This window comes from Podarcis melisellensis (genome assembly GCF_964234715.1).
Source record: "Podarcis melisellensis genome assembly, chromosome: 16".
NCBI lineage: Eukaryota > Metazoa > Chordata > Lepidosauria > Squamata > Lacertidae > Podarcis > Podarcis melisellensis.
The window spans coordinates 18,172,487-18,196,231 of record NC_138533.1 but is presented as its reverse complement, the minus strand read 5'-3'; the positions used below and the strand labels follow the sequence as shown (position 1 = coordinate 18,196,231).

The 23,745-nt window shown below is 46.0% G+C and overlaps 1 protein-coding gene and 1 long non-coding RNA gene across 2 annotated transcripts; one reads left to right on the top strand and one right to left on the bottom strand.

Annotated features, from left to right (window-relative positions):
- The first annotated feature begins 579 nt into the window (after positions 1-579).
- On the top strand, positions 580-22,846 carry MEX3A (mex-3 RNA binding family member A). Its single transcript, XM_081891274.1, has 2 exons — positions 580-1,253; positions 20,073-22,846. The coding sequence occupies exons 1-2, from the start codon at positions 668-670 to the stop codon at positions 21,176-21,178; spliced, it is 1,692 nt and encodes a 563-aa protein (XP_081747400.1). The 5' UTR covers positions 580-667; the 3' UTR covers positions 21,179-22,846.
- Positions 1,882-9,746, bottom strand: LOC309358342. The gene is made up of 3 exons (XR_014163461.1): positions 9,193-9,746; positions 5,246-5,348; positions 1,882-3,658 (listed from the first exon to the last, which is right to left on the bottom strand). It is a non-coding gene; the product is annotated as an uncharacterized lncRNA (long non-coding RNA).
- Positions 22,847-23,745: the final 899 nt, after the last annotated feature.

Genomic DNA, 23,745 nt, shown 5'->3' with positions numbered 1-23,745 from the left:
CGCCGGGACTCAGGCGCTCCCTTCACCGTGCCTTTTGCTGGCTCCTTCGCACGCGCGCGCTCGGGGGTGACTTGGGGGCTTTTCCATCCCGTCGGATTCCCCCCCCCGCTCCTGCTTTTTTTTTTTGCCGTCGCCCCCCCACCCCGACTAGCTCTCTCTTTCTTTCTCTCTCTCCATCTCCACACCCACTTCGGCGGCCAGGCGGGGTCTGCGCGACAGCACAGCAAGAGCATTTTAAAAAGAAAAAGAGGAAAGAGAGGGGGATCTTTGTGCGCCCAAGAGCCACACTGGGCAGAAGGGATCAGGTTACAGCAAAGGAACCGAGAGAGAGAGAGAATCGGCAAGAAAGAAAAAGAGAGGGGTCGGGGTGAAGGGGAGGGGGGAGGGAGAAAGGGGGCTTGGCCAGCAGGGAAAAGAGGGGAGGTGGGCGGGGGTCTCTCCCTCTTTCTCTCGCCTCCCCACTACCTCTTTGTGCCTCTCCCCCCCTCCTCTCTAGCAGGCTCTTTGTTTCCCCCCTCCTCCTCCTCTCCCACCCACCCGCCCCCTCCCCATCCAAGCGGCAGCAGCAGCAAAGGCAGCAGCAGCAGCGAGCCCCATCCTCATCATCACCATCCCGCCGCCGCCGCCGCGCCCCCCCACCCCCCTCTCTCCCCAGCCTTTGTTAGCCATGCCTAGCCTGGTAGTGTCAGGGATAATGGAAAGGAACGGGGGCTTCGGGGATCTGGGCTGCTTCCCAGGGAGCAGCAAGGACAGGGCGCTGCTGGAGGATGACCGGGCGCTGCAGCTGGCCCTGGACCAGCTCTGCCTACTGGGCTTGGGGGAGCCTTCGGCCGCCGCCGCGCCCTCCGCCTCGGCCCTGGGGGTCGGTGGCGGGGCGGTGGAGGACGGCAGCAGCAACCAGCCGGCGCAGCCCCCGGCGCCGCCCCCGCCGCAGCAGCAGCCCCAGCCGCCTCAAGCGCCCCTGCCACAGCCGCCGCCGCCTCCTCCTCCTCCTCCTCCGCCAGCTTCAGCAGCGCAGCAGCAGCAGCCCCCGTCGCAGGCGGCTCCTAAAGGCTCCTCGGCGGCGGCGGTGGCCGTGATCCCACCTCCGCCGCCGCCGCCACCCGCGCCCCCGACCGGCGCCGCCGCCGAGGCCGGCAAGCTCTGCGTCCTGTACAAAGAAGCCGAGCTGCGCCTCAAGAGCAGCTCCAACACCACCGAGTGCGTCCCGGTGCCCAGCTCCGAGCACGTGGCCGAGATCGTGGGCAGGCAAGGTGAGCGCTCCGCGCGCGAGAGAGGCTCGCCGGACGGGACTGCAGTGGGGAGGGGGCCGCGCTCCTCCGCGTTGCCCATTGTCTGCGCAACCCCAGCCCGCCCGCCAGCAGCGCGCCCACACCGCCTCCCGGCTGGCTAGCTGGCTGGGCAGGCGTTGCGCCGGACGGGGGTCCTTATTTCTTCTTGCGCACCCCCTCCGCTTTCTCCCTCTCTTTCTGCTCTCCAGTCTTCTTTGTCAAGTGCCACTCCCCCCTCCGCTCTTTTTCCTCCCAGTTCTCACTTTCTTTCTTTCTTTCTTTCTTTCTTTCTTTCTTTCTTTCTTTCTTTCTTTCTTTCTTTCTTTCTTTCTTTCTTTCTTTCTTTCTTTCTTTCTTTCTTTCTTTCTTTCTTTCTTTCTTTCTTTCTTTCTCTCTCTCTCTCTCTCTCTCTCTCTCTCTCTCTCTCTCTCTCTCCCCACCGGTTCCCCCCTCTTTATTTTTCTTCTTCGTTCCTTCTTTCCTTCCATCTTTCTTCTTTCTTCCTCCCGCCCCTCCTTTGTCCCGAGTCCCACCGTTCTCCCCCTCCACTGATGTTCGCCTCCTCGCCCTCCCTCCCTCCTTCCTTTCTTTGTGCCTCCAGTAAGTCTTTTCCTCCTGCTGCTGTTGCTACCGTCGCTGCACTTGTTTTTCTGGCCTCTTCGCTCCCCCCCCCCGCCACGTCTTTCCCAGTTTTGTCTGAGAACCTTCATCCCAGCACCCCACTTCTGTCCTGTCTCTCACACCCCACCTCACGTCTTTCCTGCGCTGGTGATGGTGCCCTTCTCGCCCATCTTTCGTTTTCTGCTCCTTTCTTTTATCCGGCCTTTCCAGCTCTCTCCCTACTGCAACCCCCTTCTTCGCCGTCGCTCCTGTTTCTTTCAGACTTTCCTTTATCCCTCTTCTTTTCCTCCACCCGCCATCTCTCTCTCTCTTCTCTCCCCCCCCCCCTTCTCAAAAAAGTTCAACTTGCCCTTTCCTCTAGCCTCGCAAAAAACCCACTACTCTTGTTCCCACTGAGACACTTAATGTTGACCTGCCTTAGAAGAAGGGGACATCAGCGGATGCAAAGTTAAATAGTGTTTCACACACCACACCCCCACGCCCACTTCGTAGCTGCCTTTGCTTTGTATAAATCATTTCCAGGGCCACTTGCTAGATTTTCTCATCTCACACTTAAGATGAATAATGGCCACTGCAGGGGGTGGAAATGGGGGTGGGGTCCTTCTCCATCAGGCATGGGGGGAAAGGCAATGGATGTCTTCTGAAAAAGGGTCACAAATCCATACATTTTACTAGCCGTACGGTGCACTGTAGAAATAAAAAGCACTGAGGATTCTATCGCTCTAAGCTAGATAATAAATAAAAAGCATTAAATTTATAGGAGGGGAAAATGGCAGAAAGTTCCTCTCTCTGTGTGTGCTTTCTGTCTTGTCTCTCGCTCTGTTTTTCAAAAATGGAAATGCAAAATATGAAGTGCCCCCAAGACACTGTGAAAACACGCCTGTTACTTTTAATTGCATCCAGATCTATATTGTATCTCTCTGGTCTTACAAATATTACAGTCTCCGTCTTGGAGATTTGGTGCACTTGCCATTTTCAGTGGGCTGGTGCTAGGGACTCGGTGGGGAAGGCTGAGAAAATCCCCCCTTTTGTTGAGTGCATTTCTGGAAGCAAAAGGGGGTGTGGTTCTCTTCTGGGCTGTAATAGTGGCTGGTGCGCAGGGCTCTGTGTGTGTGCAGAAAGGAGGCAAATGCTTGGAGCCTAATAAAGGATTGAAAATCAGATTAATGAAAGTTGAACTTGTTATAGAAATATGTGGCCTGTGTTTGTGTGCGTGCTTGTGTAGAGACGACAGTTTATGTTTTAGAAGCCCTCCTTTTGTCTTCATTTATGCACACTTTTCTATCCTGTGGCTTTTTTTAAGTGCTGCTCTCGCTACATGATAGACAATAGCTGAGAGCCCTAAAAAAACAAAATTACACCCCATGTGTGTGTTATGTCCTATCCATACCCCAGGAGGAAGATGGCCAATAAATTGTCTACCGCCCCCCTCATCTTCGTCAACACAAAGGTGCCAGAGTCTGCTAAAGTTGCCTTGTTTCAAAGGGGGGGGGGTCTCCACATTGAGTTGTTGTTGTTAATACTCATGAGTGTGTGAGTGTTGTCAGCCCTGGAGATGTGGTCGCAACTCCCAGTTGTATGTACCACAATGAGTGGGGAAGTTTTATAGGGCCTCTTGGGAGGGAAGAAAGGAAATGGGGTTTCAGTTGTGAATTGTGTGGCAGAGGGGGGCAGGATTATGGGGCAGAGGAGTGAAAGGATGATTCACCGAAAAAACCAGAGCCATGTTATTAGAACAATGGAGCTGGCAATGGCAGGTCTTCCTCCTACAAACAAAACAAACTGTTAGAGACTTTGGGGCTCAGTAGCTGGGCCCCTGCAGCATAGAGATGAGCCTTCACCCCCATATCCATGGGAGCAACACCTTTCTGAGACTGTGTATTGGCACTGACCTGGTTGTAAAGCCACTATCTCCAACCTTCCCCAGGGAATAAACCAAACCTTTCCTCCATTCCCAAAGTCAGTTAGAGTTCATTCAAAACCTCTGCAAAGAAAAATGGGGGGGGGGGAGAGCAAGGTCGCATGGAGCAACACATGAAAGGGTGGGTGGGTGTGCACCCACCGAAGGTGCCCACCTCTTCCTTATCTTGTTCATTGTCCACATTGACACACTACCACAAGTCCTGTTTTGCCCAGGTGCTCAACACTGGTGGCGCAGGCGAAGAACTGGTGTGAGGTGCATTGCAGCGAAAGATGGGCCTCTCTTTGTTTAATTATGCTGGGTTCTTAGAGGGGGTGTGTGGAAAGGTGTGTGTGTGTGTTGTTTTTAAAATTGCCTTTTAAGCGAAATCCAAAATGGAAGGGTTGCATAGCTGCAAAATAAGACGCTGCTGTTGTGTTCTCTGGGGTAACCCTGCTGACCCACACTCGGCAGGCGAAGGGGGTGTGTGCATGGCATACGGCAGTGCGCTTAGAGAGGGCTGGCGGAAACTAATGGCTTTTCCTCAAGAGGAGAGGTGGGCTTCCTCCCACAGTTTTAGAACCCTAATAAACAGGTATGAGACAGCTCCTCAGTTCACGTGCACCAGCACTGCTCAAAATCTTTTTATTTCTTTTATTTCCCATGGAGTGGGACTGCTTTTGCACTGCCCCAAACCTGAAACTCAAAAGCAGATAAACTAACAAGGCCTGGGATAGAAGTCGCGGTGTCTGCATCGCTCAGGAAAGGCTAGGTTCCTGAAGGCTGGCTCTGAAAAGGGCTCCACCACATCCCCCTTCACCTCAACAAAGAAAGGGTTCTCAGCCCCATTGTTCTTCATGGGGCCTGCTATTGGGTATCTTTGGAAAATCTAACCAATCCATTTTGCCAAAGGCAGACACCATGGCTTCCAGCCTTTTCTAAGCACACTGCTCTATACTGTGCCAATAACACACACACCCTCCGCCTATCGAGTGTGGGTCAACAGGGTTACCCCAGAGAGCACAATAGCAGCATCTTGTTTTGCTACCACGAAACCCTTCCATTTTAGATTTTGCCACAGAACAGAGAATTGCTAGAATATCTACTGGCTTGAAGTCTTCGAGTGAGTGAGTGAGTGAGTGAGTGAGTGAGTGAGTGAGTAAACTAAATTTAGGCATGGCTAGTTGAAGCAGAAGATGGGGGCTATTAAAAAAAACCTACAGGGGTATAAAGATGCAAATATTCAGCTTGCTCAAAAAAATGTTTGGCCTTCATTAATCTACTCCCAGGTTAAATACAATCATGGTTTTCCTTTGCTTAAGTAGCTTTCTTCATCAATCAAAGCATAGATTGTTAACATATCCAGTGTTGGGATGGCTTACCATCTATGTTAAAGGGGGCCATTCAATGACATTGCTAAACAGCATTTTTAATTAGCAGCATAAATACCCACTGATTTGCCTCCCTGTTGCCCTTGAAAGTACATTGACAATGGGGTTGATTTCCATTCCCACATCCTGGGCTTCTGGAATAAAGAGTCCAGGAGTCCTCCATTCCTAAATGTAAAAATGAAAATCAGGTGTAGCTATTTTTGATGAGCAAAAACTGTGACCCCCCCCCCATCTAGGTTTTTGGGAAAGGTACCCAAGCATGGATCTGTTTTGTGCAAAAGGCACCATGAGAGGCAAAGTTCTGCTTGGAGCATATGCACGCTCCATGGAAACTGTGTTTTTAAAAGAGCTGCTTGTATGCTCTCAACTTAATCATGGAGCAAAACAACACGGCCCTTCAAGTTACGGGATTTATAAAGAATGCAAGATAAGTTCATATTCTGAGTGCAGGCATCTGCCAAGGGCACTTTATTTAATTATTAATTCTTTAATTATCCATCCTGATCTCCACCCTGCTCCAGCTCAGCAGCTCCTGGGCAGGGAAATAGTACATAAGGAAAAACAAGGTGTTAAAGATATACAAAGGCACAAAAAGCAAATGTTTGTGGAAACAGGTTCAATTTACCAAATACCTAGTTAACAGCCATTGAGGAGTTTCAAGCCTTTGGGGGGAAATACATTTTAGAGACATTTTATAGAAAAACAGTTCCATTGCTGTGAGGCAACCCTCCACGTAGCCTTTCTGCATGGACTTGGTGCATAGACAGTGGGCGCTCTGGGTTGGTCTTAAAACTGGTGATGGAACATGAGACTGAATGTGTTATCTTATGGGCTGAGCTAAACGTTAGGAGAATCATGCAGTGCAACCCTCTGTCCCTTCAGAATGAAGGTTGTGTGAATCTTGAGCTTGATAACACGTAAAAGCCCTCCCTGTGGAAATCTAGTATGTAAAGGAGAAGGGTTCTGTCTTTGCCTTCTTGCTGGCATGCTATGGGTTGTAGTCAACTAAGTGCTACTCAGTAGACCCACTAAAATTAATGACCCTAAGTTAGTCATGTCTAGTAACATAAACATGGCTACTCTGAGTAGAACTAGCGTTGAATACAACTCTTTGTCTTTGCATTGCATCCATTTAGTGAGCATTTTGAAGCAGTATAGCTCTTTATCTGATCACATAGATCATCTTGAATATTCAGGTGCGTCAAGAACAGCCAAAGAAGGACCTCACTATTTTTTTAATAGGGACTGCTGGAGCCATCATGAGATGCATGACTTTGAGTGCAGGAGGCCTTTGTTCAGCCCAGTGGATTAATGATGTGGTGATAGTGTCATGTAATACAGTATATAGATAGAACATTTCAGTCAAAGTGGTGGAGTTATGTGGAAAGCTGTAACTTCATTGACTTTTAGCAGAAACCATACTATTGGTGAAATTATCCTCCTTGGCATTGTGGCTGAAGGTGGTAGCACTATACCCCCGCCCACTGCAAGTCAAAACCCTGTTTTCTCTGCACAAGCATGCCAGGCTGTGAATGATGCTTCAGCCAGCCAAAGTCACCATGGTTTGGTCTTAGCTTTTTCCCACACTCACTTTTGCACATACCTTCACCAGTGATTTATATACTATGACCTAAGTTTAACAGGAGCCACCTCTTCTGCAGTTGTGTAGTATGGCAAATAAATTGCTAAGTTTAACTGTGGTTGTTCTCCTCTAGCACAAAACCAGAAAACTTCCCAGGAGAATCCTAGAGCTTACTCCTGTGCAACACAAAGTGGATTGAACGTCACAAATAGCAGGGTGTGGGACATTTAAAAAAATGTTTCTAGACCTCATGATTGCAACAAAATAATGCTTTCTTCTTTAACAATAATACTTAGGATTTATAAAGTGTTTCAGTTATGTTATCTTGGTTATCTTTACAGCAACCCTCACAACTAGAGTGGGACTCACCTAGTGCTATTTGAGGGAAAGGGAGTTGCACCAATACTATGCTGGCATGAGCTGGTGGAAGTTACAGTCCAAAAACACCTGGAGGGCACCAGGTTGGTGAAATCTAGTATAGAGAGTGGAAAAGGGAAAAAAGTCACCAGTTCTAGACAAAATTGGCGTAATTTTGTACTTGGCTTACTTAGACCTGGCTTTTTTTTTCTAGTGCCAAGACTCAGCTCTAGAATGCATGTGGTAAAAATGGATGAAAGTGCTGTTGAGAAGGTGCAGGGAGCATTTCCTTCACATATGTAAAATGCATTTCCTTTGACAGTGAATAGTTACGTTGTCCTTGGACATTAGGGATTGGTGAAGGGTGTATTCCAAATCGGCAAGTGGCATTTCCAGCAAATTTGAATCCTGAGACCTATTTTTCTAGAAATTTAAGTGGTGCTCATGAGAAAAAGATAGGCAAATCTTATTTCAGGTTTCTATACGTGTAAGGTAGAAGTGAGGAATCTCCAGCCTGGAGGACAAATGTGGCCCCTAAGCCTCTATTTCTGGGACTTTTTCCACAGGAGCCAAACTCTCACTGGCTTTGTTTTGTACCCTAAGTGTTTTAATGCCTTGCTGGAATGTGTCCTTGAACTCTAATAATGTCTCCTCCTTGCTTCAATGAAAGATAGCAAGGGGTGTGTGAGCGTGTGAAGAAAATACCCTAATGTACAAAAGTAACATTTGCATTTGTTTCTCACCCCTGGTATATCAGATCCCATGTGTCACAGCAAGGAAAAGATAACAGTACAGTACTATTGCCTGCTTCACACCTTATTATTATTAGGTATACATGCCAAATTTTATCACATGTATTTCAACAAATTTGATTTCAACTGATTTTTACCAGAGCCTCTGATTCACACCTGAGAGCCAGTTGCACATTCTCCACATCTTGAGGAGAATTCTGGATTCATATTGTAACATAGCAATTCCCAACTTGCCATTGAAAGTATATTCACCAGAAAGCTGCCAGTGTTAGCTCCTGAATGAGACGGTTCACACATGATAACAAATCAAGTGAGGAAATGCATGTGTAACTGGGTCGTCACAGGCAGAACCTCCATTTCACCTCACACTATCTTTAAACAATACTTGTCAGTTTATACATTTCAGCTGCCAAACTTCAAGTGTTCACTAATGAAGTGTATGTAATATACGTGTATGTGTGAAGCAAAACCATGTGTTTGACACTTAGGTTTGCAAACCTGGGTTAGTCACATGGATAATTCACATTTGTTAAATGTATGTGTTTTGGGGTGGTGGTTGTTGTTTAAAACAGGCCCCCAACACTTATGGGCCTGGAGACACCCTGGGAAATCTCAGAAACTCATGGACACCACAAAATATTCATTTAATGGAAGAAAAACTGCTGATACTCAGAACACCTACAGCAAAGCGAAACATCTACACACACTGCAAAATAAGTAGAATTAGCAAAAAAAAAAAAAAACCAGGCAAAACTCCACCCAGCAATCACTTCCTCTTCACTCTGAGAGTTGTAGCTCTGTGAGGGGAATTTGTGGCCTCCTAAAAACTCTCAGCACCCTTAACAGGCTACAGCTCCCAGGATTCTCTTGGTTTATAATGATATCATAGCACTTTAAATGTATGGGTGGATTCATCCTCAGTCTGCCTGAGAGAAGCCTGTTGCTTTGTATTTTATACCATTCATTTGTTTTAGTATTTCAAAATTGTGAACTGACTTGGCAGCAAGGCAGCATATCAAAAGAAAGAAGGAAAAGAGCATAGGGTTGTCAAGTATGAATCAATTCTGAAAAGAGGTCCTGACAGAGAATTCTGGGGGTGGACTAGCTTCAGCAGGGTGGGGCTGTTATTTCCTTCACCTTGCAACTTTAATTTGGTTTTCTCAGACCTCTATACGTGTCTCTGGCTCTTTCTGAGTCTTTTCCTCAGCTCCCATTTATTCAGCCCTCTCCCAATTCTCTATAGAAGTTGTGTCCTGAGAGGGTTTGAGAACATAAGAGTCCTGGGACCCTCATATTTTCATTTTTACCTCATGTTTACCTCATGTGGAGGCACCACAACATCGGAGGCTGGATCACAATTCCCTTCCAGAAGGTTCTGAAGGGCCAAACCAGTCCCTCAAAATTGCCCACAGAACATGGTAGCTGGGTTTTAATGGCTTTCTTGCATGCCTGTATAAGAGAACCTGAGTGAAACCAGCTTTCCCAGAGGGCTTGGCCCTTTTCATACATTTTTTGTTCACTAATGAGCACATGGGATGGGTGTGTGTTTGTTTGTATCAAATTCATAGCCTGCCCTTCCAAAGGGAGCCCAGGGCATCTCACAGAAATAAAATTACACAAGAACAATTAAAAGCAGCACACACCACAGGCAAAAGTAAAAACTTCATAAAATTATCAGCCAAAAGTCTGGACATATAAGAAAGTCTTTAGATGTTTCTTGAATTCAAGTAAATAGGGAGACCTCCTGATTTCCCTTGGGAGGGAATTGCGAGGGTGCCACCATTGAGAATGTCCTGTCTCTGGTTACACCCTGCAAGCTCCCCGTGTTCTGAGGTAATCTTTTCAGGAACCTGTGCATGTGCACCCAAACACATATAGGCTCCTCTCTGGAAAATGGAGAGTCACAGATCACATGTTTAGGAGGCTGTACAGTGGAACCTCGAGTTGCAGACATAATCCATCCTGAAAGCACGTCCGCAACTCGAAGCGTTCACATCCAGAAGCACCGTGTCTGCGTATGCGCACAGCACGATTTAGCGCTTCTGCGCATACGTGAGCGGCAAAACCCAGAAGTAACCGTTCTGGTACTTCTGGGTTGCCGCAGGACGCAACTTGAAAAAACGTAACCTGAAGCGGACGCAACATGAGGCATGACTGTATATGTTTGGGTGCAAGAGCATAGGCCCCATGCAAGTGATACACTTCTACCTTATGAAAACAGCTCTTGTCTTCCTCCAGATGGGTTATGAAAGAGATGTCAGACATAAAGCTTTATTGGGATGTTTTAGGGTCCACCCCAACTGCTACTCAAATGACTGAAATATATTTGGGGCTCAGAAACTGATAGAAAGAGCATCTCATCACCCTCCCTTTCTTGCCATGCACTCTAAAGCAGCATTTTCATACCATGACCCATCTTTAATTCTAACCTGCAACTTGGGATCCATTTTTCTTTTTTCTTTTCACTATACTAATTTCATTTTAAGGTTGTATTTTCCTGCTTCTCTTTCTCCTCATCATTTTTCAGGCCCTCCCCATGTCTTTCTGCTTTACCTTCTTATGCCCCACCCTCTTTTTTTCTTCGCTAATAAAAAGGGTACAGTGGTACCTCAGGTTAATACTTAATTCGTTCCGGAAGTCCGTTCTTAACCTGAAACTGTTCTTAACCGGAAGCACCACTTTAGCTAATGGGGACTCCCGCTGCTGCCACACCACTGCTGCATAATTTCTGTTCTCATCCTGAAGCAAAGTTCTTAACCCGAGGTACTATTTCTGGGTTAGCGAAGTCTGTAACCTGAAGCGTATGTAACCCGAGTTACCACTGTATTGTGCTTAGAAGATGCAAACCTCCAGCCTAAAAAAAACAGCCCCTGGAGAGCACATTTCTATAAATTGACCAGTTGGGTTAGCCCCCATCTTTTTGGAGGGGGCCCAACAGGATGCCATTGATGGTCGCGGGACCTTCTTGTCAGCAAACTTGCCCCAAGAGCCACCATGCACATGACCCAGCAGCATTGAGGAAGAAAAGCAGCAGCCACCACTTGGTCAGTGCTTGCCTGTTCTTCTTCCAGGTGGTGGTCCCCCATATCAGGTTTCTTCCTTCTTTCATGGTGGCCAAAATTGAGCCTGGTAGGCTCAGCCCTCACTTTGAGGGCTAGAGCAAGGGGGTGAGGGCAGCTGCAGTGGCTCTTCAGCACTGCAACCACTCATTCACTTGAGGTGGGCCTGGAAGTCTTGGGCTCTGCCAGAAGTCACCAGCTCCTGATGCTGGCTGAGGCAGTCAACTTCAAAATTTTGTGCCTCTTTCAACCCCTTGGCTGCAACCTTTTATTTAATTTATCCATCTATTGAAAACACAAATAAAAAATATCCAAAGCAGTTCACAAAAGCAATAAACAATCATCCTAAAACAATAAAAGACATGTAACGCCAAAGTGAAGGAATTAAAAACAATATGCACTACTGTAGATGGTACTGTAGATGCTAAATGAGTATTAATAGTCAAGCAATATCTGAGTGGACAGTATGTATGTATGTATGTATTTATTTATTTATTTATTTAGACACAGGCTAAAACCACGGCCAGCTCTACTATAAGGCAGAGTGAGGCATCTGCCTCAGGTGACAGAAGCTGCTGAGTATCAGCAGCTCACAATTGCTTTTCTTGAATTCCCCTTTGCTGCCACACAGCCTGTTCTAGGCCCCTTAATCTGACCAGCTAACCTGTCACCATTGGTGAAGTCAGATTTCAGTGTTAGTCCAGTGGCTTTCTATACATTGAATTGGGAAGGGGCACCATCTTGTTATTTGCCTCAGGCAGCAAAATTTCATGGGTCAACCGTACCAAAAACCTAGTATGGTCATACTCCGAACCTATCCGCGCAGCTCAATGCAAAGCATGTTTCCTTGGAAGTAGTATTAAGTGGGATTGACTCCCAGTTAAATGTAACCATAAGTTGTCTTCCCTGTGTGCTTAGCTTTTTTTCTGTATGTTTTGTTTCCTTGTCTTTTTCCTTTGCATTTTGTCTTTTAAAAAACTCAAAACACCTTTATACCAAAATAAGTGCAAAGAAAATGGTGGCAGTGTCATGGTGTGACCAGTGACCACCTGCAGCCAGGATGTGACCCACTTGAGGGTTCCTCTGACCCACCAGATGAAGATTGATGCTATAAATTATTAAGAACAGGTGACATGCAATAATTGTTCAGTGTTGTTTGTGTGTGTGTGCACGCCATTCTTGAAATCAAACTAGGGCAGAGCCCAGAGGAGGACCCAGGCACTACAGAGCAGGGGCCAATGATTTTTAGTAGATCATTGGAAGAAGTGTAATATGCTGCAAATGCGTTCTTTTGCAAGATAGAAATGAAAACAAAAGCTATATATTCAGTTCACCACTTTTTAAAAAGTATTTTGGGGTGGGGAAAAGGAGCCTCACCTATTTCTTTTCTGTCAGCTGGGCTACAGCAGCTAGTCACCTGGCAACCCTAAACAGTGGGATTATCAATTTGGTGTCAAATCCTGGTGGAATTGATTTATTTGTGCACACTGGGGGGAGGGGGTTAAAGGCCTGACCTCCAGGTATCTGCTCAGTGAGTGAATAAACACATTTGAAATCAACAGTCCTGGGTTAAAGCACGAAAGCTACAAAGTGTTTTGAAAAGCTCTGCTACCATACTGGTATACACACCAGAGATCTGCTGCAACTCAGTGGCAGACCTGGTTTTTGTTTTTCTCTCCGCTTAACATACAAATTAGTCAATGTTTTACAAACAATGGATCTTGTGGTAGTCACTGAGATTATTCCACTAGGAGAGGGTTCTTTTTAAATTACGGCTTCATTTCCAGAAGAGATTAAGGCCATTGCTCTGGATAGTGTGTGTGTATTCTGTGCCATAGTAATTGCAGGTCTGTACCAAGAGAAGGACGCAGGTGGCGCTGTGGGTTAAAGCCTCAGCGCCTAGGACTTGCCGATCGAAAGGTCGGCGGTTTGAATCCCTGCGGCGGGGTGCGCTCCCGCTGCTCGGTCCCAGCGCCTGCCAACCTAGCAGTTCGAAAGCACCTCTGGGTGCAAGTAGATAAATAGGGACCGCTTACCAGCGGGAAGGTAAACGGCGTTTCCGTGTGCGGCTCTGGCTCGCCAGAGCAGCGATGTCACGCTGGCCACGTGACCCGGAAGTGTCTCCGGACAGCGCTGGCCCCTGGCCTCTTAAGTGAGATGGGCGCACAACCCCAGAGTCTGTCAAGACTGGCCCGTACGGGCAGGGGTACCTTTACCTTTACCTTTACCAAGAGAAGCTGCATTCTGCATCCTGGCAATGCAAATTTGAGTGACAAACTTACTTCATTTTACACAATTTATTTCACCATTTTACTGTTGGGCATTCAGCTGCCTCTTGTCATGGGAAGGAGCTATGGAGGACTCTGAAGTCTTCCAACCTCTGAAAACTTTAACCAGCAATTTGCCAGCCCTCTGAGTTTCACTATGAAGCAAATACTCATAACCCTAACAGCCAGATACTTTCTTTAAAAGAGAGAGAGAGCGCTCAGATTCTTAGGAATGTTAATTTGCACCTAATACTGTATGCTGCGCTTTTGCAGAATCACAGTGCACAAGCAGCCCCAATACCTCCATCAGGTAATCAGGTCCAGAACTCCCACTGTGACCAGTGAAATAACGGATGCCCCACTGAGGCAGGCCCAACTCATTCAATGTTTTCCATTGCAATACAGTAGATCTAGAGCCAAAATAGATTGCCAACCTGAGTGCCTCTTAGTAATGTGAACAAAACCACGCAGGGGCAGACCAGAGTGGGGAGTGTGCACTGAGGAGGAAGAAAAGTCCTTGAATGAGTACGTGAAATTTCTAGTAAATTCAAGCAAACCTTGGTTCTGCAGATCAGCATGGCTGAGAATCTAGGGCAGTAGGAAATTGTCTCCTGAAGCTCAGCTTAATTCAATTTCCTCCCCCCCCCAAAACAACCCAACGCCTTTGCCTCAGGACCCCTCCCCCTATACTTTGCACCTGCCCATGCTTCCTTTCCTGTTGTCACCCCCTCCCCTTCCTGGTCGGGCATGGAAAACATGTGTCCAAGATGACCATCCCGACAGCGACACACCCACTTTCTACTGTACTGCGATACATTCAAGATCCGCGCCTGGCTGCTGCTGCTGCTGCTGCTGCTGCTGGCAGTGCCGTTTTTTCATGCAACAACAGTTTACACTGGCAATGCAGTGAGGCACAGATATTCCAATGGTTGGCTGGCGATCTGTAGCACATGCTTTAATGATAATAATAATCTTCATCATCTCCAAGTTTTGTTTAGCTTAACCCCTCCCCCCCAACTGTACAGCAGATATATATAACCTTTATTTATTTTTACAAAGTCTGTAGGAGCATAATAGGATTCCCCCCCCCCTTGCCTAGATATGTTTATTTCATAAAGGAATCGTTCTAATTATTATTCAGCCTGTGCTGCAAGCCAGGGTTAAGATTTTCAAGATGCCCGCCTCTGTCTGGCCAAGTAAAGGGATTTTGATTATACTTTGTAGAATGGATGCACACCTGAGACATATTCTGAACACTGAGAAAAATGAAGCGTGAATATGACAAACAGGTGTTTGAAAACATCATGGTAATATCGGGGTGCTGCAACCTCCCTAGGATCACCTCAGGCTCCCTATCTATCTGGCTTTGTTGCAGTGTCAAGCAGCCCACAGTATAAATCAAGACATACATTCCCTCACTCACCAAAGGAAAAATGGAAGTCCAAACAGCACTGGCTAAATTATAAGTATTTGCAAGTAACTGCTTCGAACCTAGGAACAATTAGATCCTTAAAAGAGTAATCTTTAGCCTTTCCAGGCTGGAGACAAGCCTGTAACATGCCATGTAGGATCGCACTGCTGATTTTCACCTTCCTGTTTATTTCTATGAACAGAAGAAGCTGCCTAATGCAGAACCAGGTCACTAGCCCAGTGCTGCCTCCTCTAATTGACAGTGGCTGTCCCAAGGTCGCAGGAAAAGGCATTTCCTTTCTTAGCCACCTAAGGTTTGTTTAAATAGAGATGTTAAGGAGTTGAGCTGGGATCTTCTGCATGCAATGCTGGTGCTTTACCCTTGAAGTGGGCCCCTGACAAGCTGGTATCGACCCCTCTGTTTGTCTCCTGTTTGATTTCATCCTTCTCTCTATCTTTGTATCTCAAACTCACTCTCTCTCTCCCCACCCCCTTGCAACTCCAAATTTACAAGGAGCAAGAGGCTGGGATCTGACACAGGGCCTTTCCCATTATAGCATCCATCCTTCGGAATTCTCTGCCTGGGAAAATCCACCAAGCTATTTCCTTTGTTCTTCCACCAACCTTCATACACACAAAACCTTTCCCAGACTATTGTTATTGATGCTGAGTTTGTTTATCCTGATTTTGACTGGCGTTTGTGTTTACATTAGGTTTCATAGTGTACTTCTATAATAATAATAATAATAATAATAATAATAATAATAATAATAATAATAGACAACATTGTGCAGGAAAACAGGGAAGTACCTGCATAACTGCAACACTTTTGCTCTCCAACTACAGGAGGACAACCCCCCTTGTCATATCACATTTCCACCTGCTGAACATGATTAAACTGATCTTAAGTCTTTATTTTTTAAAGACTTCAAAATGTGCATCAGAATGTATAACCTAACAATTGTTCTGGCTGTAGGTACGAACTGACTGTGACAGATTGCTTGTGTCCATGTGCATACATTTATTAGTGCATTTAAGTGCACTTGTTCGGATGCAATTGTGGAGAGTCTTGACTTCTAAGAGACCAAACATCCTTAGAAGGCAAGATGGAGACAAGTGTGGAGTTCATGAGATTATTTTAAAAGATATTTCATGCAGTAAAGTAACTTGTGGATTTACAAAGCTTGGCTTACTGCACTATTGTGTCAAGCAGAAGGGTCTCCGTCTTCATTTCTACTTGACATGCTAGGTTTCTACGTACAGGGAGCATTCAGTTACATGAGCTGCAGCCTGAAATGGTACAACCTACTTCATTTAGGGCCAAACTTGACATGATGGCAGCTGTTGTGTGTGTCCTGACCTAGCACTCCCCCAACCACATAGGAGCAGGAATGGGGGTGGGGTCCTGTTCTTAAAATGGGTCAGGGCAAACATGTGAGCCCCCATCTTATGGTGTGCTTCTCTACAGCCTCTCTCTCAGCTCCAAGTAGAGAGAGTTCAGCATGCCTCACCTCCTTTTGCTTTTAAACGTGCACAGACACACTCACTTGATACATAACAGGGGTAGTTTAGTGTTTAAATATATCATGCTCTTCCCATTGCATCTATATTGGCCCCAGGAACAAGGCCTAATCATACAGGTCTTCATGGTCATTTGAGATGTCCAGAGAAACAAACAATTCAGATGTGCACACAATTTCTCTCACTTTCATGTTCCTAGTGGTGTAGTAATAAAACTGCTAGCTAAGCAGGCTCTGGTATGGTTTCAGACTAGATGAGGGACCCTGTGCTGAGATTTCTACATTGCAAGGGGTTGGACTAGATGACCCTCAAGGTCCCTTCCAACTCTATGATTCTATGAATTATTTTTTTCTTTGCTTTTTGGCACGCTGGAACTCAAAAAGCTTTGCTATATGGCTTGGTTTCCTTAATTAACAAGGCCCTTAATTAACGAGTTCTTGTTTAGAAGTGGGGGAAGATCCCACAGCTCCACTTGAGGTTGAGAGAACATCTACTTCACCAACGTATATTGGTTTTATACCAGTTTGGTTGTCATGTGTCCCTCCCCACAAAAACACAAAGTAGAGTATCCTGGGAACTGTAGTTTGGCGAGAGAGTCTCAAACCCCTATATCAGAACTACAGATGTCCAGAGCATGGAAATGACTAAAATCCGTTCAAGACTGCACTGCCGATATGTTCTGAGTATGGATATAATGGGTGGGAAAACCTACCCCAACAATTCAGTCCAAATTCACAGCAGAGGAAAACAAGCTCTGAAACGGTTATGTTACAAAAATCCAGTTGAATTAGTAACTCGGGCCACATTGCAGGTGTGCAATTACTTGGAAAGGGATTCCATTTTTAAGGCTTCTTTGGAGTATGGGGGACTTTCAACACAGCAAACTTGTTCTTGCAAGCATTCCTCCATCAAGTCATGTTTGCAGCTCCGCACCCTATTCATTCCACTTTGAGGCAATTTCCTGGGACATGGCAGAAACAACATACATGACAGGGTGGCAAGCATTCACGAGTCCAGCTCTGCCAGGCAAAACCTAGCAAGAAAAGTTAACAATTTCTCTAGATCACTTCCACGTGCAAAGAGGTTGGCATCGATATTGTCTTCAGCTCACCTACTACTCAGTAGTGTTCCTGCTTGGGCTGGGAGAATGGGGCAGAATCTGCAGGGATGTGTACTTCTTGTTTCCTTCATGTGGGGGGGGGTCTCCCCTCCCTCCAACTCTGTTTCAAGAGGAAGGGTTCCCTCCATCTGTCTGACTCTGCGGCACCCTTTGTCCTGTTTCTGGGCCAGTCACAGCCTCCCCCACCCATGGTTGCCTGCCTGCCTCCTTTTGTCTGTTCCTTGATTCCCCCTCCCCCTTTCCTCCTCTACGCTCTCCTTGTCAGGGTCCCTTTTGCCTTTTGGTCTGCAGCGTCCCCCCTCCTCTTTTTTATTTTTTACCCTGCCTGCATCCCTTTCTCCCCCCTCCCCAGAGAGCCTTGTGCAGCAACATTTGTCCCCAATTACATCTCTGCCTTGGTTTCCTTCCCATCTGCGCCCAGCATGGGCTTCCCCATCCTTTGTCTCTCCGTCTCCATCACCCCTTTGTTTCACCTTTCCTATTACACGAGGGCTCTTTCATTGCTCTTCCTCCCTCTAGCTCCACTCAGCCACTACCACCACCACTACCCATTAAATCAGGGAGGGCCTCCGTGTCTATCTTAGCTGAACACATCTGGGAAGAAGAATCGGGTCGCCGCTGTTTTGTCTCCTAAACAGGCCCTGGACGGCAGCAGATTTTCACAATGCAGATTCCCGGCCCCAATGAAATTGATCCTTTCGGTGCAGTGAGAGAGAGAGAGAGATCAGTCCATTAGGGGCAGCATTCCCCCCTCCCCCCAACTGCACTGCATTTGTATCCTCCCAAGGCGCAAAGCAGCAGTGAGTGGGGCTCTCTGGCTTTCTGCCAGTGCTTGCCATCTAGACTGGGATTTCTGAATACATACCTTACCTCAAGTCTTTCTTGGGTTAAATTATTTATCCCAGTTCCATGAATACAGAGGAGGGAAGAAATAAGTTTTTGTCTCTAGGATATTTCATCTTGGAACATCCTACTTTTCGTTTCTTAGTTTAATGATGTTATGCCATAAGGGCAGGGATGGGGAACTTTTGGCCCTCTGGGAGTTGCTGGACTACAGCTTCCATCAGCCACTGCCAGCAGGGCCATTGGTCAGGGATTGTGGGAGTTGTAGTTTAACAATGTTCTTGTTCTCCAGCTCCCATATACCGCCAGCCAACATGGCTAATGATGAGGTATGATGAGGGTCCAGCAACACCTGGAGAGCCACAGATTTCCCATCCTTGTTCAGTGGGATTTTCTTTTTTCTGCCACCTTCACTAGCATTCATCAGACCTTTTATAAAATGCAGTTGTGCTTGAAATGGCCTCATACGTGGGGCAAAGAATTGCATCCAGGTGATCTCTCCAAACTTGTGATTCCTAGTTGCTGGTATTCAGAGGTGCACTGGTTCCAATACTGGAGGTAGTACATAGCTAACATGCTTGGTAGCCACTGATCCTCCATGGGTTAGTCAAAAGTAAGGACTTAGGGCACTTACACCCAGTAGTTTCTTGTGGAGTCAGTGCTTTTTACAGCATCCACATGACATCATCCTAATCAAAATCCAATATCTACCCCCTCCCCATTCCAGTTTAAATCAGATTTCCTATGGGGGGGGAAGGGAATTATAAGATTTTCCATAGAAAAAGAAACTAGAGATTTAGTAAGAAAGTAATATGGGGCAGCATTTTGATGATGGCATCATATGGGTGCATTTTGCTTGTGGGGAACAAATCATGGAATATTAGCACTGGAAAGAAGAAATGTAACCTAGGACTCGACTAGATTGGTAAAGAAAAAGCAATTTACATGTGTTGTATATGCGATATAACTTTGTGCCACCAGATGGTGATGTGGACTCCCATTTTTCTCTACCTGTTTTCCCTGTTTAAATTTACAACACGTTTAACTGAAACGCTTCTTTGATGTGTCTGGATCTAGCCCTAGAGGGGGGAAATGCTACCTTACAGCATTCCAAGAGACTGTCTTGCTGGATCAGACCAAAGCATCAGCTAGTCCAGTTCCCCACAGTGACCTACCCCAGCCACTGGTATTTGGAGGCAAACTACCTTTGAACATGGAGACTTGATTTTGTTACCATGGCAAATGGAGATTGAAAATCTCTCTTCCATAACTTTGTCCGATCCCAATAAGGATTCTGTATAACATTCAACATGAGAGGCAGTCTGCCATTGAAAACTAGTTGCTGGGGAGGGGACTCCTGCCTTCATGCCCTCCTTCCCATAGACTGGAATAGATGGATCTTTGGTCTGATCCAGCACAGGCTCTTCTTATATTCCTAAAGCCACATAGAATAGTGGTTATCAGCACACATTTCTCCAACAAATCCCCTTAGTTGTTGTCTGAAGAAATAATCTTCTCTGAGGCCTATTAAAAACACTTTAAAACTAGTTTCAATCATAAAAATAAGGTGGGTCCTGAAAATATACACTTCGTGTCAAAAGCCAGGGTAAAGAGATGTGTCTTCAGTATTCTCTGGAATATTGAAGGTGCCAGACTCACCTCTGTGGGGAGGGAGTTCCACAATTTAGGGGCTACCACAAGTATGTTCTTTCCCATTTTTCCACATGGTGCATCATTTCATAGGCCCGTTAGTTGTCTTTTTGTTAAACTAAAAAGCCCAAAACATTGTTTGTAACCTTTCCTTCTAGGGTAGTTGCTCCAGTGCACTGATCGTTTTGGTTACTCTTTTCTGTCCCTTCTCCAATTCTTCAATGTCATCTTTAAGGACTTTGTGGTGGCCAGAACTGTACATTGCACACATCCTCAGTGCCTTTCAGAACTAACTCGTATATGCTTTGTTTCTTTTCTGTCTTTAAAGGTTGCAAAATCAAAGCTCTGAGGGCAAAGACTAACACCTACATCAAGACTCCAGTACGTGGGGAAGAGCCTGTCTTCATGGTGACTGGGCGGAGGGAGGACGTCGCCATGGCAAGGAGGGAAATTATTTCTGCAGCCGAGCACTTCTCCATGATCCGCGCTTCTCGTAACAAGGCTGGCACCACCTTTGGCAGTGCTCCAACCTTGCCGGGGCAAGTCACCATCCGAGTCCGGGTCCCATACCGCGTGGTAGGCTTAGTGGTGGGGCCTAAAGGAGCTACCATCAAGCGTATCCAGCAGCAGACCAACACCTACATCATCACACCCAGCCGGGACCGGGACCCTGTCTTCGAAATCACGGGAGCCCCAGGCAACGTGGAGAGGGCCCGAGAGGAGATTGAAACTCATATAGCCGTCCGGACAGGCAAGATCCTAGAATACAACAACGAGAATGACTTCCTGTCCAGCAGTCCTGACTCAGGCATGGAGAACCGATACTCAGAGGCCTGGCGGGTTCACACTCCAGCCCCTGGATGCAAGCCTCTCTCCACCTTCCGTCAGAACAGCCTCGGGTGCATTGGCGACTGCTCTGTGGACCCTGCCTATGAGACACCCCGGCTGAATGACCAAAACGATTTCAATTACAGTTACCTCTTCCCCAACTATGGTGTCAACAAACAAGATCTGTATTACGGCGTGCCAGAGTCTGGTGCTCCTTTGTGGGCTGGGCAGGAGAACACCAACCCTGTCTCGGTCCTCTTCTCCAAGCAGCAGCGATCTAGCAATACGGGCACCATCCATCCCAACTCGCACCGCTCCCCATCCTCATCTATACAAGAGCCTACCCTCTCTGGGCTTCCTAGAAGGTCTCAGGGGGAGCCTTTGCAAGGGTTTTCCAAACTGGGTGCTTCTGCTGCCACCCGGACGTCCATCTCCAGCAGCCGGGAGTGCATGGTGTGCTTTGAGAGTGAGGTGACGGCAGCTCTGGTCCCCTGTGGCCACAACCTCTTCTGCATGGAGTGTGCCGTGCGGATCTGTGAGCGGACTGACCCAGAATGCCCCGTGTGCCATGCAGCAGCCACTCAGGCCATTAGAATATTTTCTTAAGAGAGAGAGAGAGAGATTGAGAGGGGGGGGGAAAGACAACATAGGGGGAACTGGAGTGGGTGACAGGACGGGAGGGAGGGGACAGCAGAGAGCGAGAGAAAAATACAGATATGAAATAATTTGAAGAATGAACGAATTAGGGGAAAAACAAAATGAAATTAATTTAAAGGAGAAGAAAGAAATTATTTTAGGAGCAATGTAGGGTTATTTTTAAAGAAAATAATAAAGATGATGATAAAATTAAAATGGAGAAGCCAGGAATATTTGGGAAGGTAATCACTACACTATAAAGCCTTGTAGTGTCATTTTTAAATCGAGAAACTCTTTAACACGCACGCAAGTGATTCTCAAGCAACGTGGGAGGTACGATGTGGTGGCATTTTGGGGCAGGGCCTGTGGTTTCTGCCGGCAACAGAGAGAAGTCATTACTGGACAGGTCAGGGGTTGTCTTCTCATCCCGCAAACCCAGCCTTGGTCTTGGTCTGAACGTGGTATGAAGTTGCTGGGCCCTTCAACCTGCCTGGTGGATGAAAAGCTCAGAAAGAAGTAAATCAGGAAGGGAAACAAGAAAGAATAATGAGAGAAACCATCAGCCTCTGGGAACCTGATCAAACGAGGGCACAACTGTATTACCTCAAAACACTTAAAAAGAAAAAGAAGCAGCTAAAGATCTTTATATTCTTTTTCCTCTATTTTTTTCCTAAGAAAAAAAATTAAAATGAAAAATAATATTAGAGCCAGTGAAATGGGGAAATGGGGGTGTTAGAAGAGCCCCGAGATAAAATCCTCCTGGCCACCGTTTTATTTTTCCATTCTGAATCTTCTGAGCCACCACAAAACTCTTTGAACTTTGATTTTTCTTTTTCCTATTCGAGCAGGGATTCATCTAATAAGAATCAGGAGTCACTAACAGGGTATTTTCCAAAAACAAACCCCCCACACCACAAATCAACGCTGCCGTAATCCCACTCAAGGGGGATTTGGTGAGGGTTGACATCCAGGTTTCTGCATTTCGCTCCCCGCACTTGCCAAGCGATGCAATTTCAAACATTCATTCAAAAAGACAAGCCTTGTTTTTTCCTTCCTTTGTTTCTCTACATTTCAACAACGACAATTTCACACCAAAACCTAAGAAAGATGATCATGCAATACTGGCAGCGAAGCCCACTTAAAACAAACCCACAACCCGACAGAAAGCAAAAAATATATATATATGAATTAACATGTTTATATATAATTTTGTCGTCTTTTTAAAATGGACCAAAACTTTTGTTACACAAAATCAAATAAAGAGATAAAATAAGAGTATATCCTTATGGACCAAAACCTCTTTTTGCTGTCCTCATCTGGATCTTCCTGAGGTTGCCCTAGTTTTATATATTATATTTTTTTCACAATGAAGCAAACAGACACATGCTCAAAAAAAAGAAAGAAAGAAAAAATAATATTGAATTGCCTTGTTAAACATCCTTAATCATTTCAAGACATTTGACTCCTGCTTTTGTTACATAGGTTACTTTATCAAACTGTTGGGAATTGGAGAGACAAGCGCTCAAACTCGCTTCCCTGCCAATTTCAACGCCCCCAGCAACGTAATGTAGTCAGGTTTTTTCAAGTTGCTACATGGATGCCAAATTGCCAAGATTCAGAGGGGTGGATTAAAAATAACAGAGTTATATGCATTAAGTGTGTGTGTGTCTGTGTGTGTATGTACACACACATACACACACGGTATATGCTCTCCTTCCCATTCCCGTTTTTACATATGCTTACACTTCTTGGACCCTTATTTAGAAGGAAACGTTGGAAACAAGAAACTTTGCAGCTTCTTATAGATGGTTCTGGAAGATGAGAGCTTCTCAATTTTTATCCTTGTATGATACGTTGCAGGAAACATGACTTTCGTCATCACATAACATGCTTCCTGATGGAAACCATCCCCTCTTTTTCTTCCCCCCAAATACTGTCCTATTGATTTGTCCTACATGGCCCTCAAGTCATCCACTGACAGGGCTGGGTGTGCTCTTGTGCTAAACAGAATCCCTTCAGATTCCACCCCAGATTTTGCAAAAAATATTTGACATAGCTGTTAGCCTTGGGGATCACAGGGCTATCTATGCGCAACACCAAAGCTTCATCCCTTGGCCAGAGGAGGTTGGGCTGTGGCTACCTATACTCCCTCCCATGTTGTCCCATTGGGAAGCCTCCTTGGATCCTAATTTCTCATGATGCCAAATTCCACCCCTTATACTTTATCCCTACTTTCAGAGAGTACACACAGCCCTGCAGGTCTACCATTTTTTTATTTCGGCAAAAACCCAAACTGCATTCTGCTGAATGTAACAAGTGACTATGATCCATGTCTGAAGGGAGGGAGCTGGGGGTGAAGGTGTTGCTTTAAATGATGACAAAATGTGTATTGTCCTGGAATTGGAAGAAGGAGGGGTTAAGATGAAGGGTGATCACCTCCTAGGTTCTTAACTTAACATTCAAAAGACTCTGCTAAAGGGGACACTGTCAGTTTTACTTGGGACTTTCCCACCTACTCTTGAAGCTGAAGTGGCTTC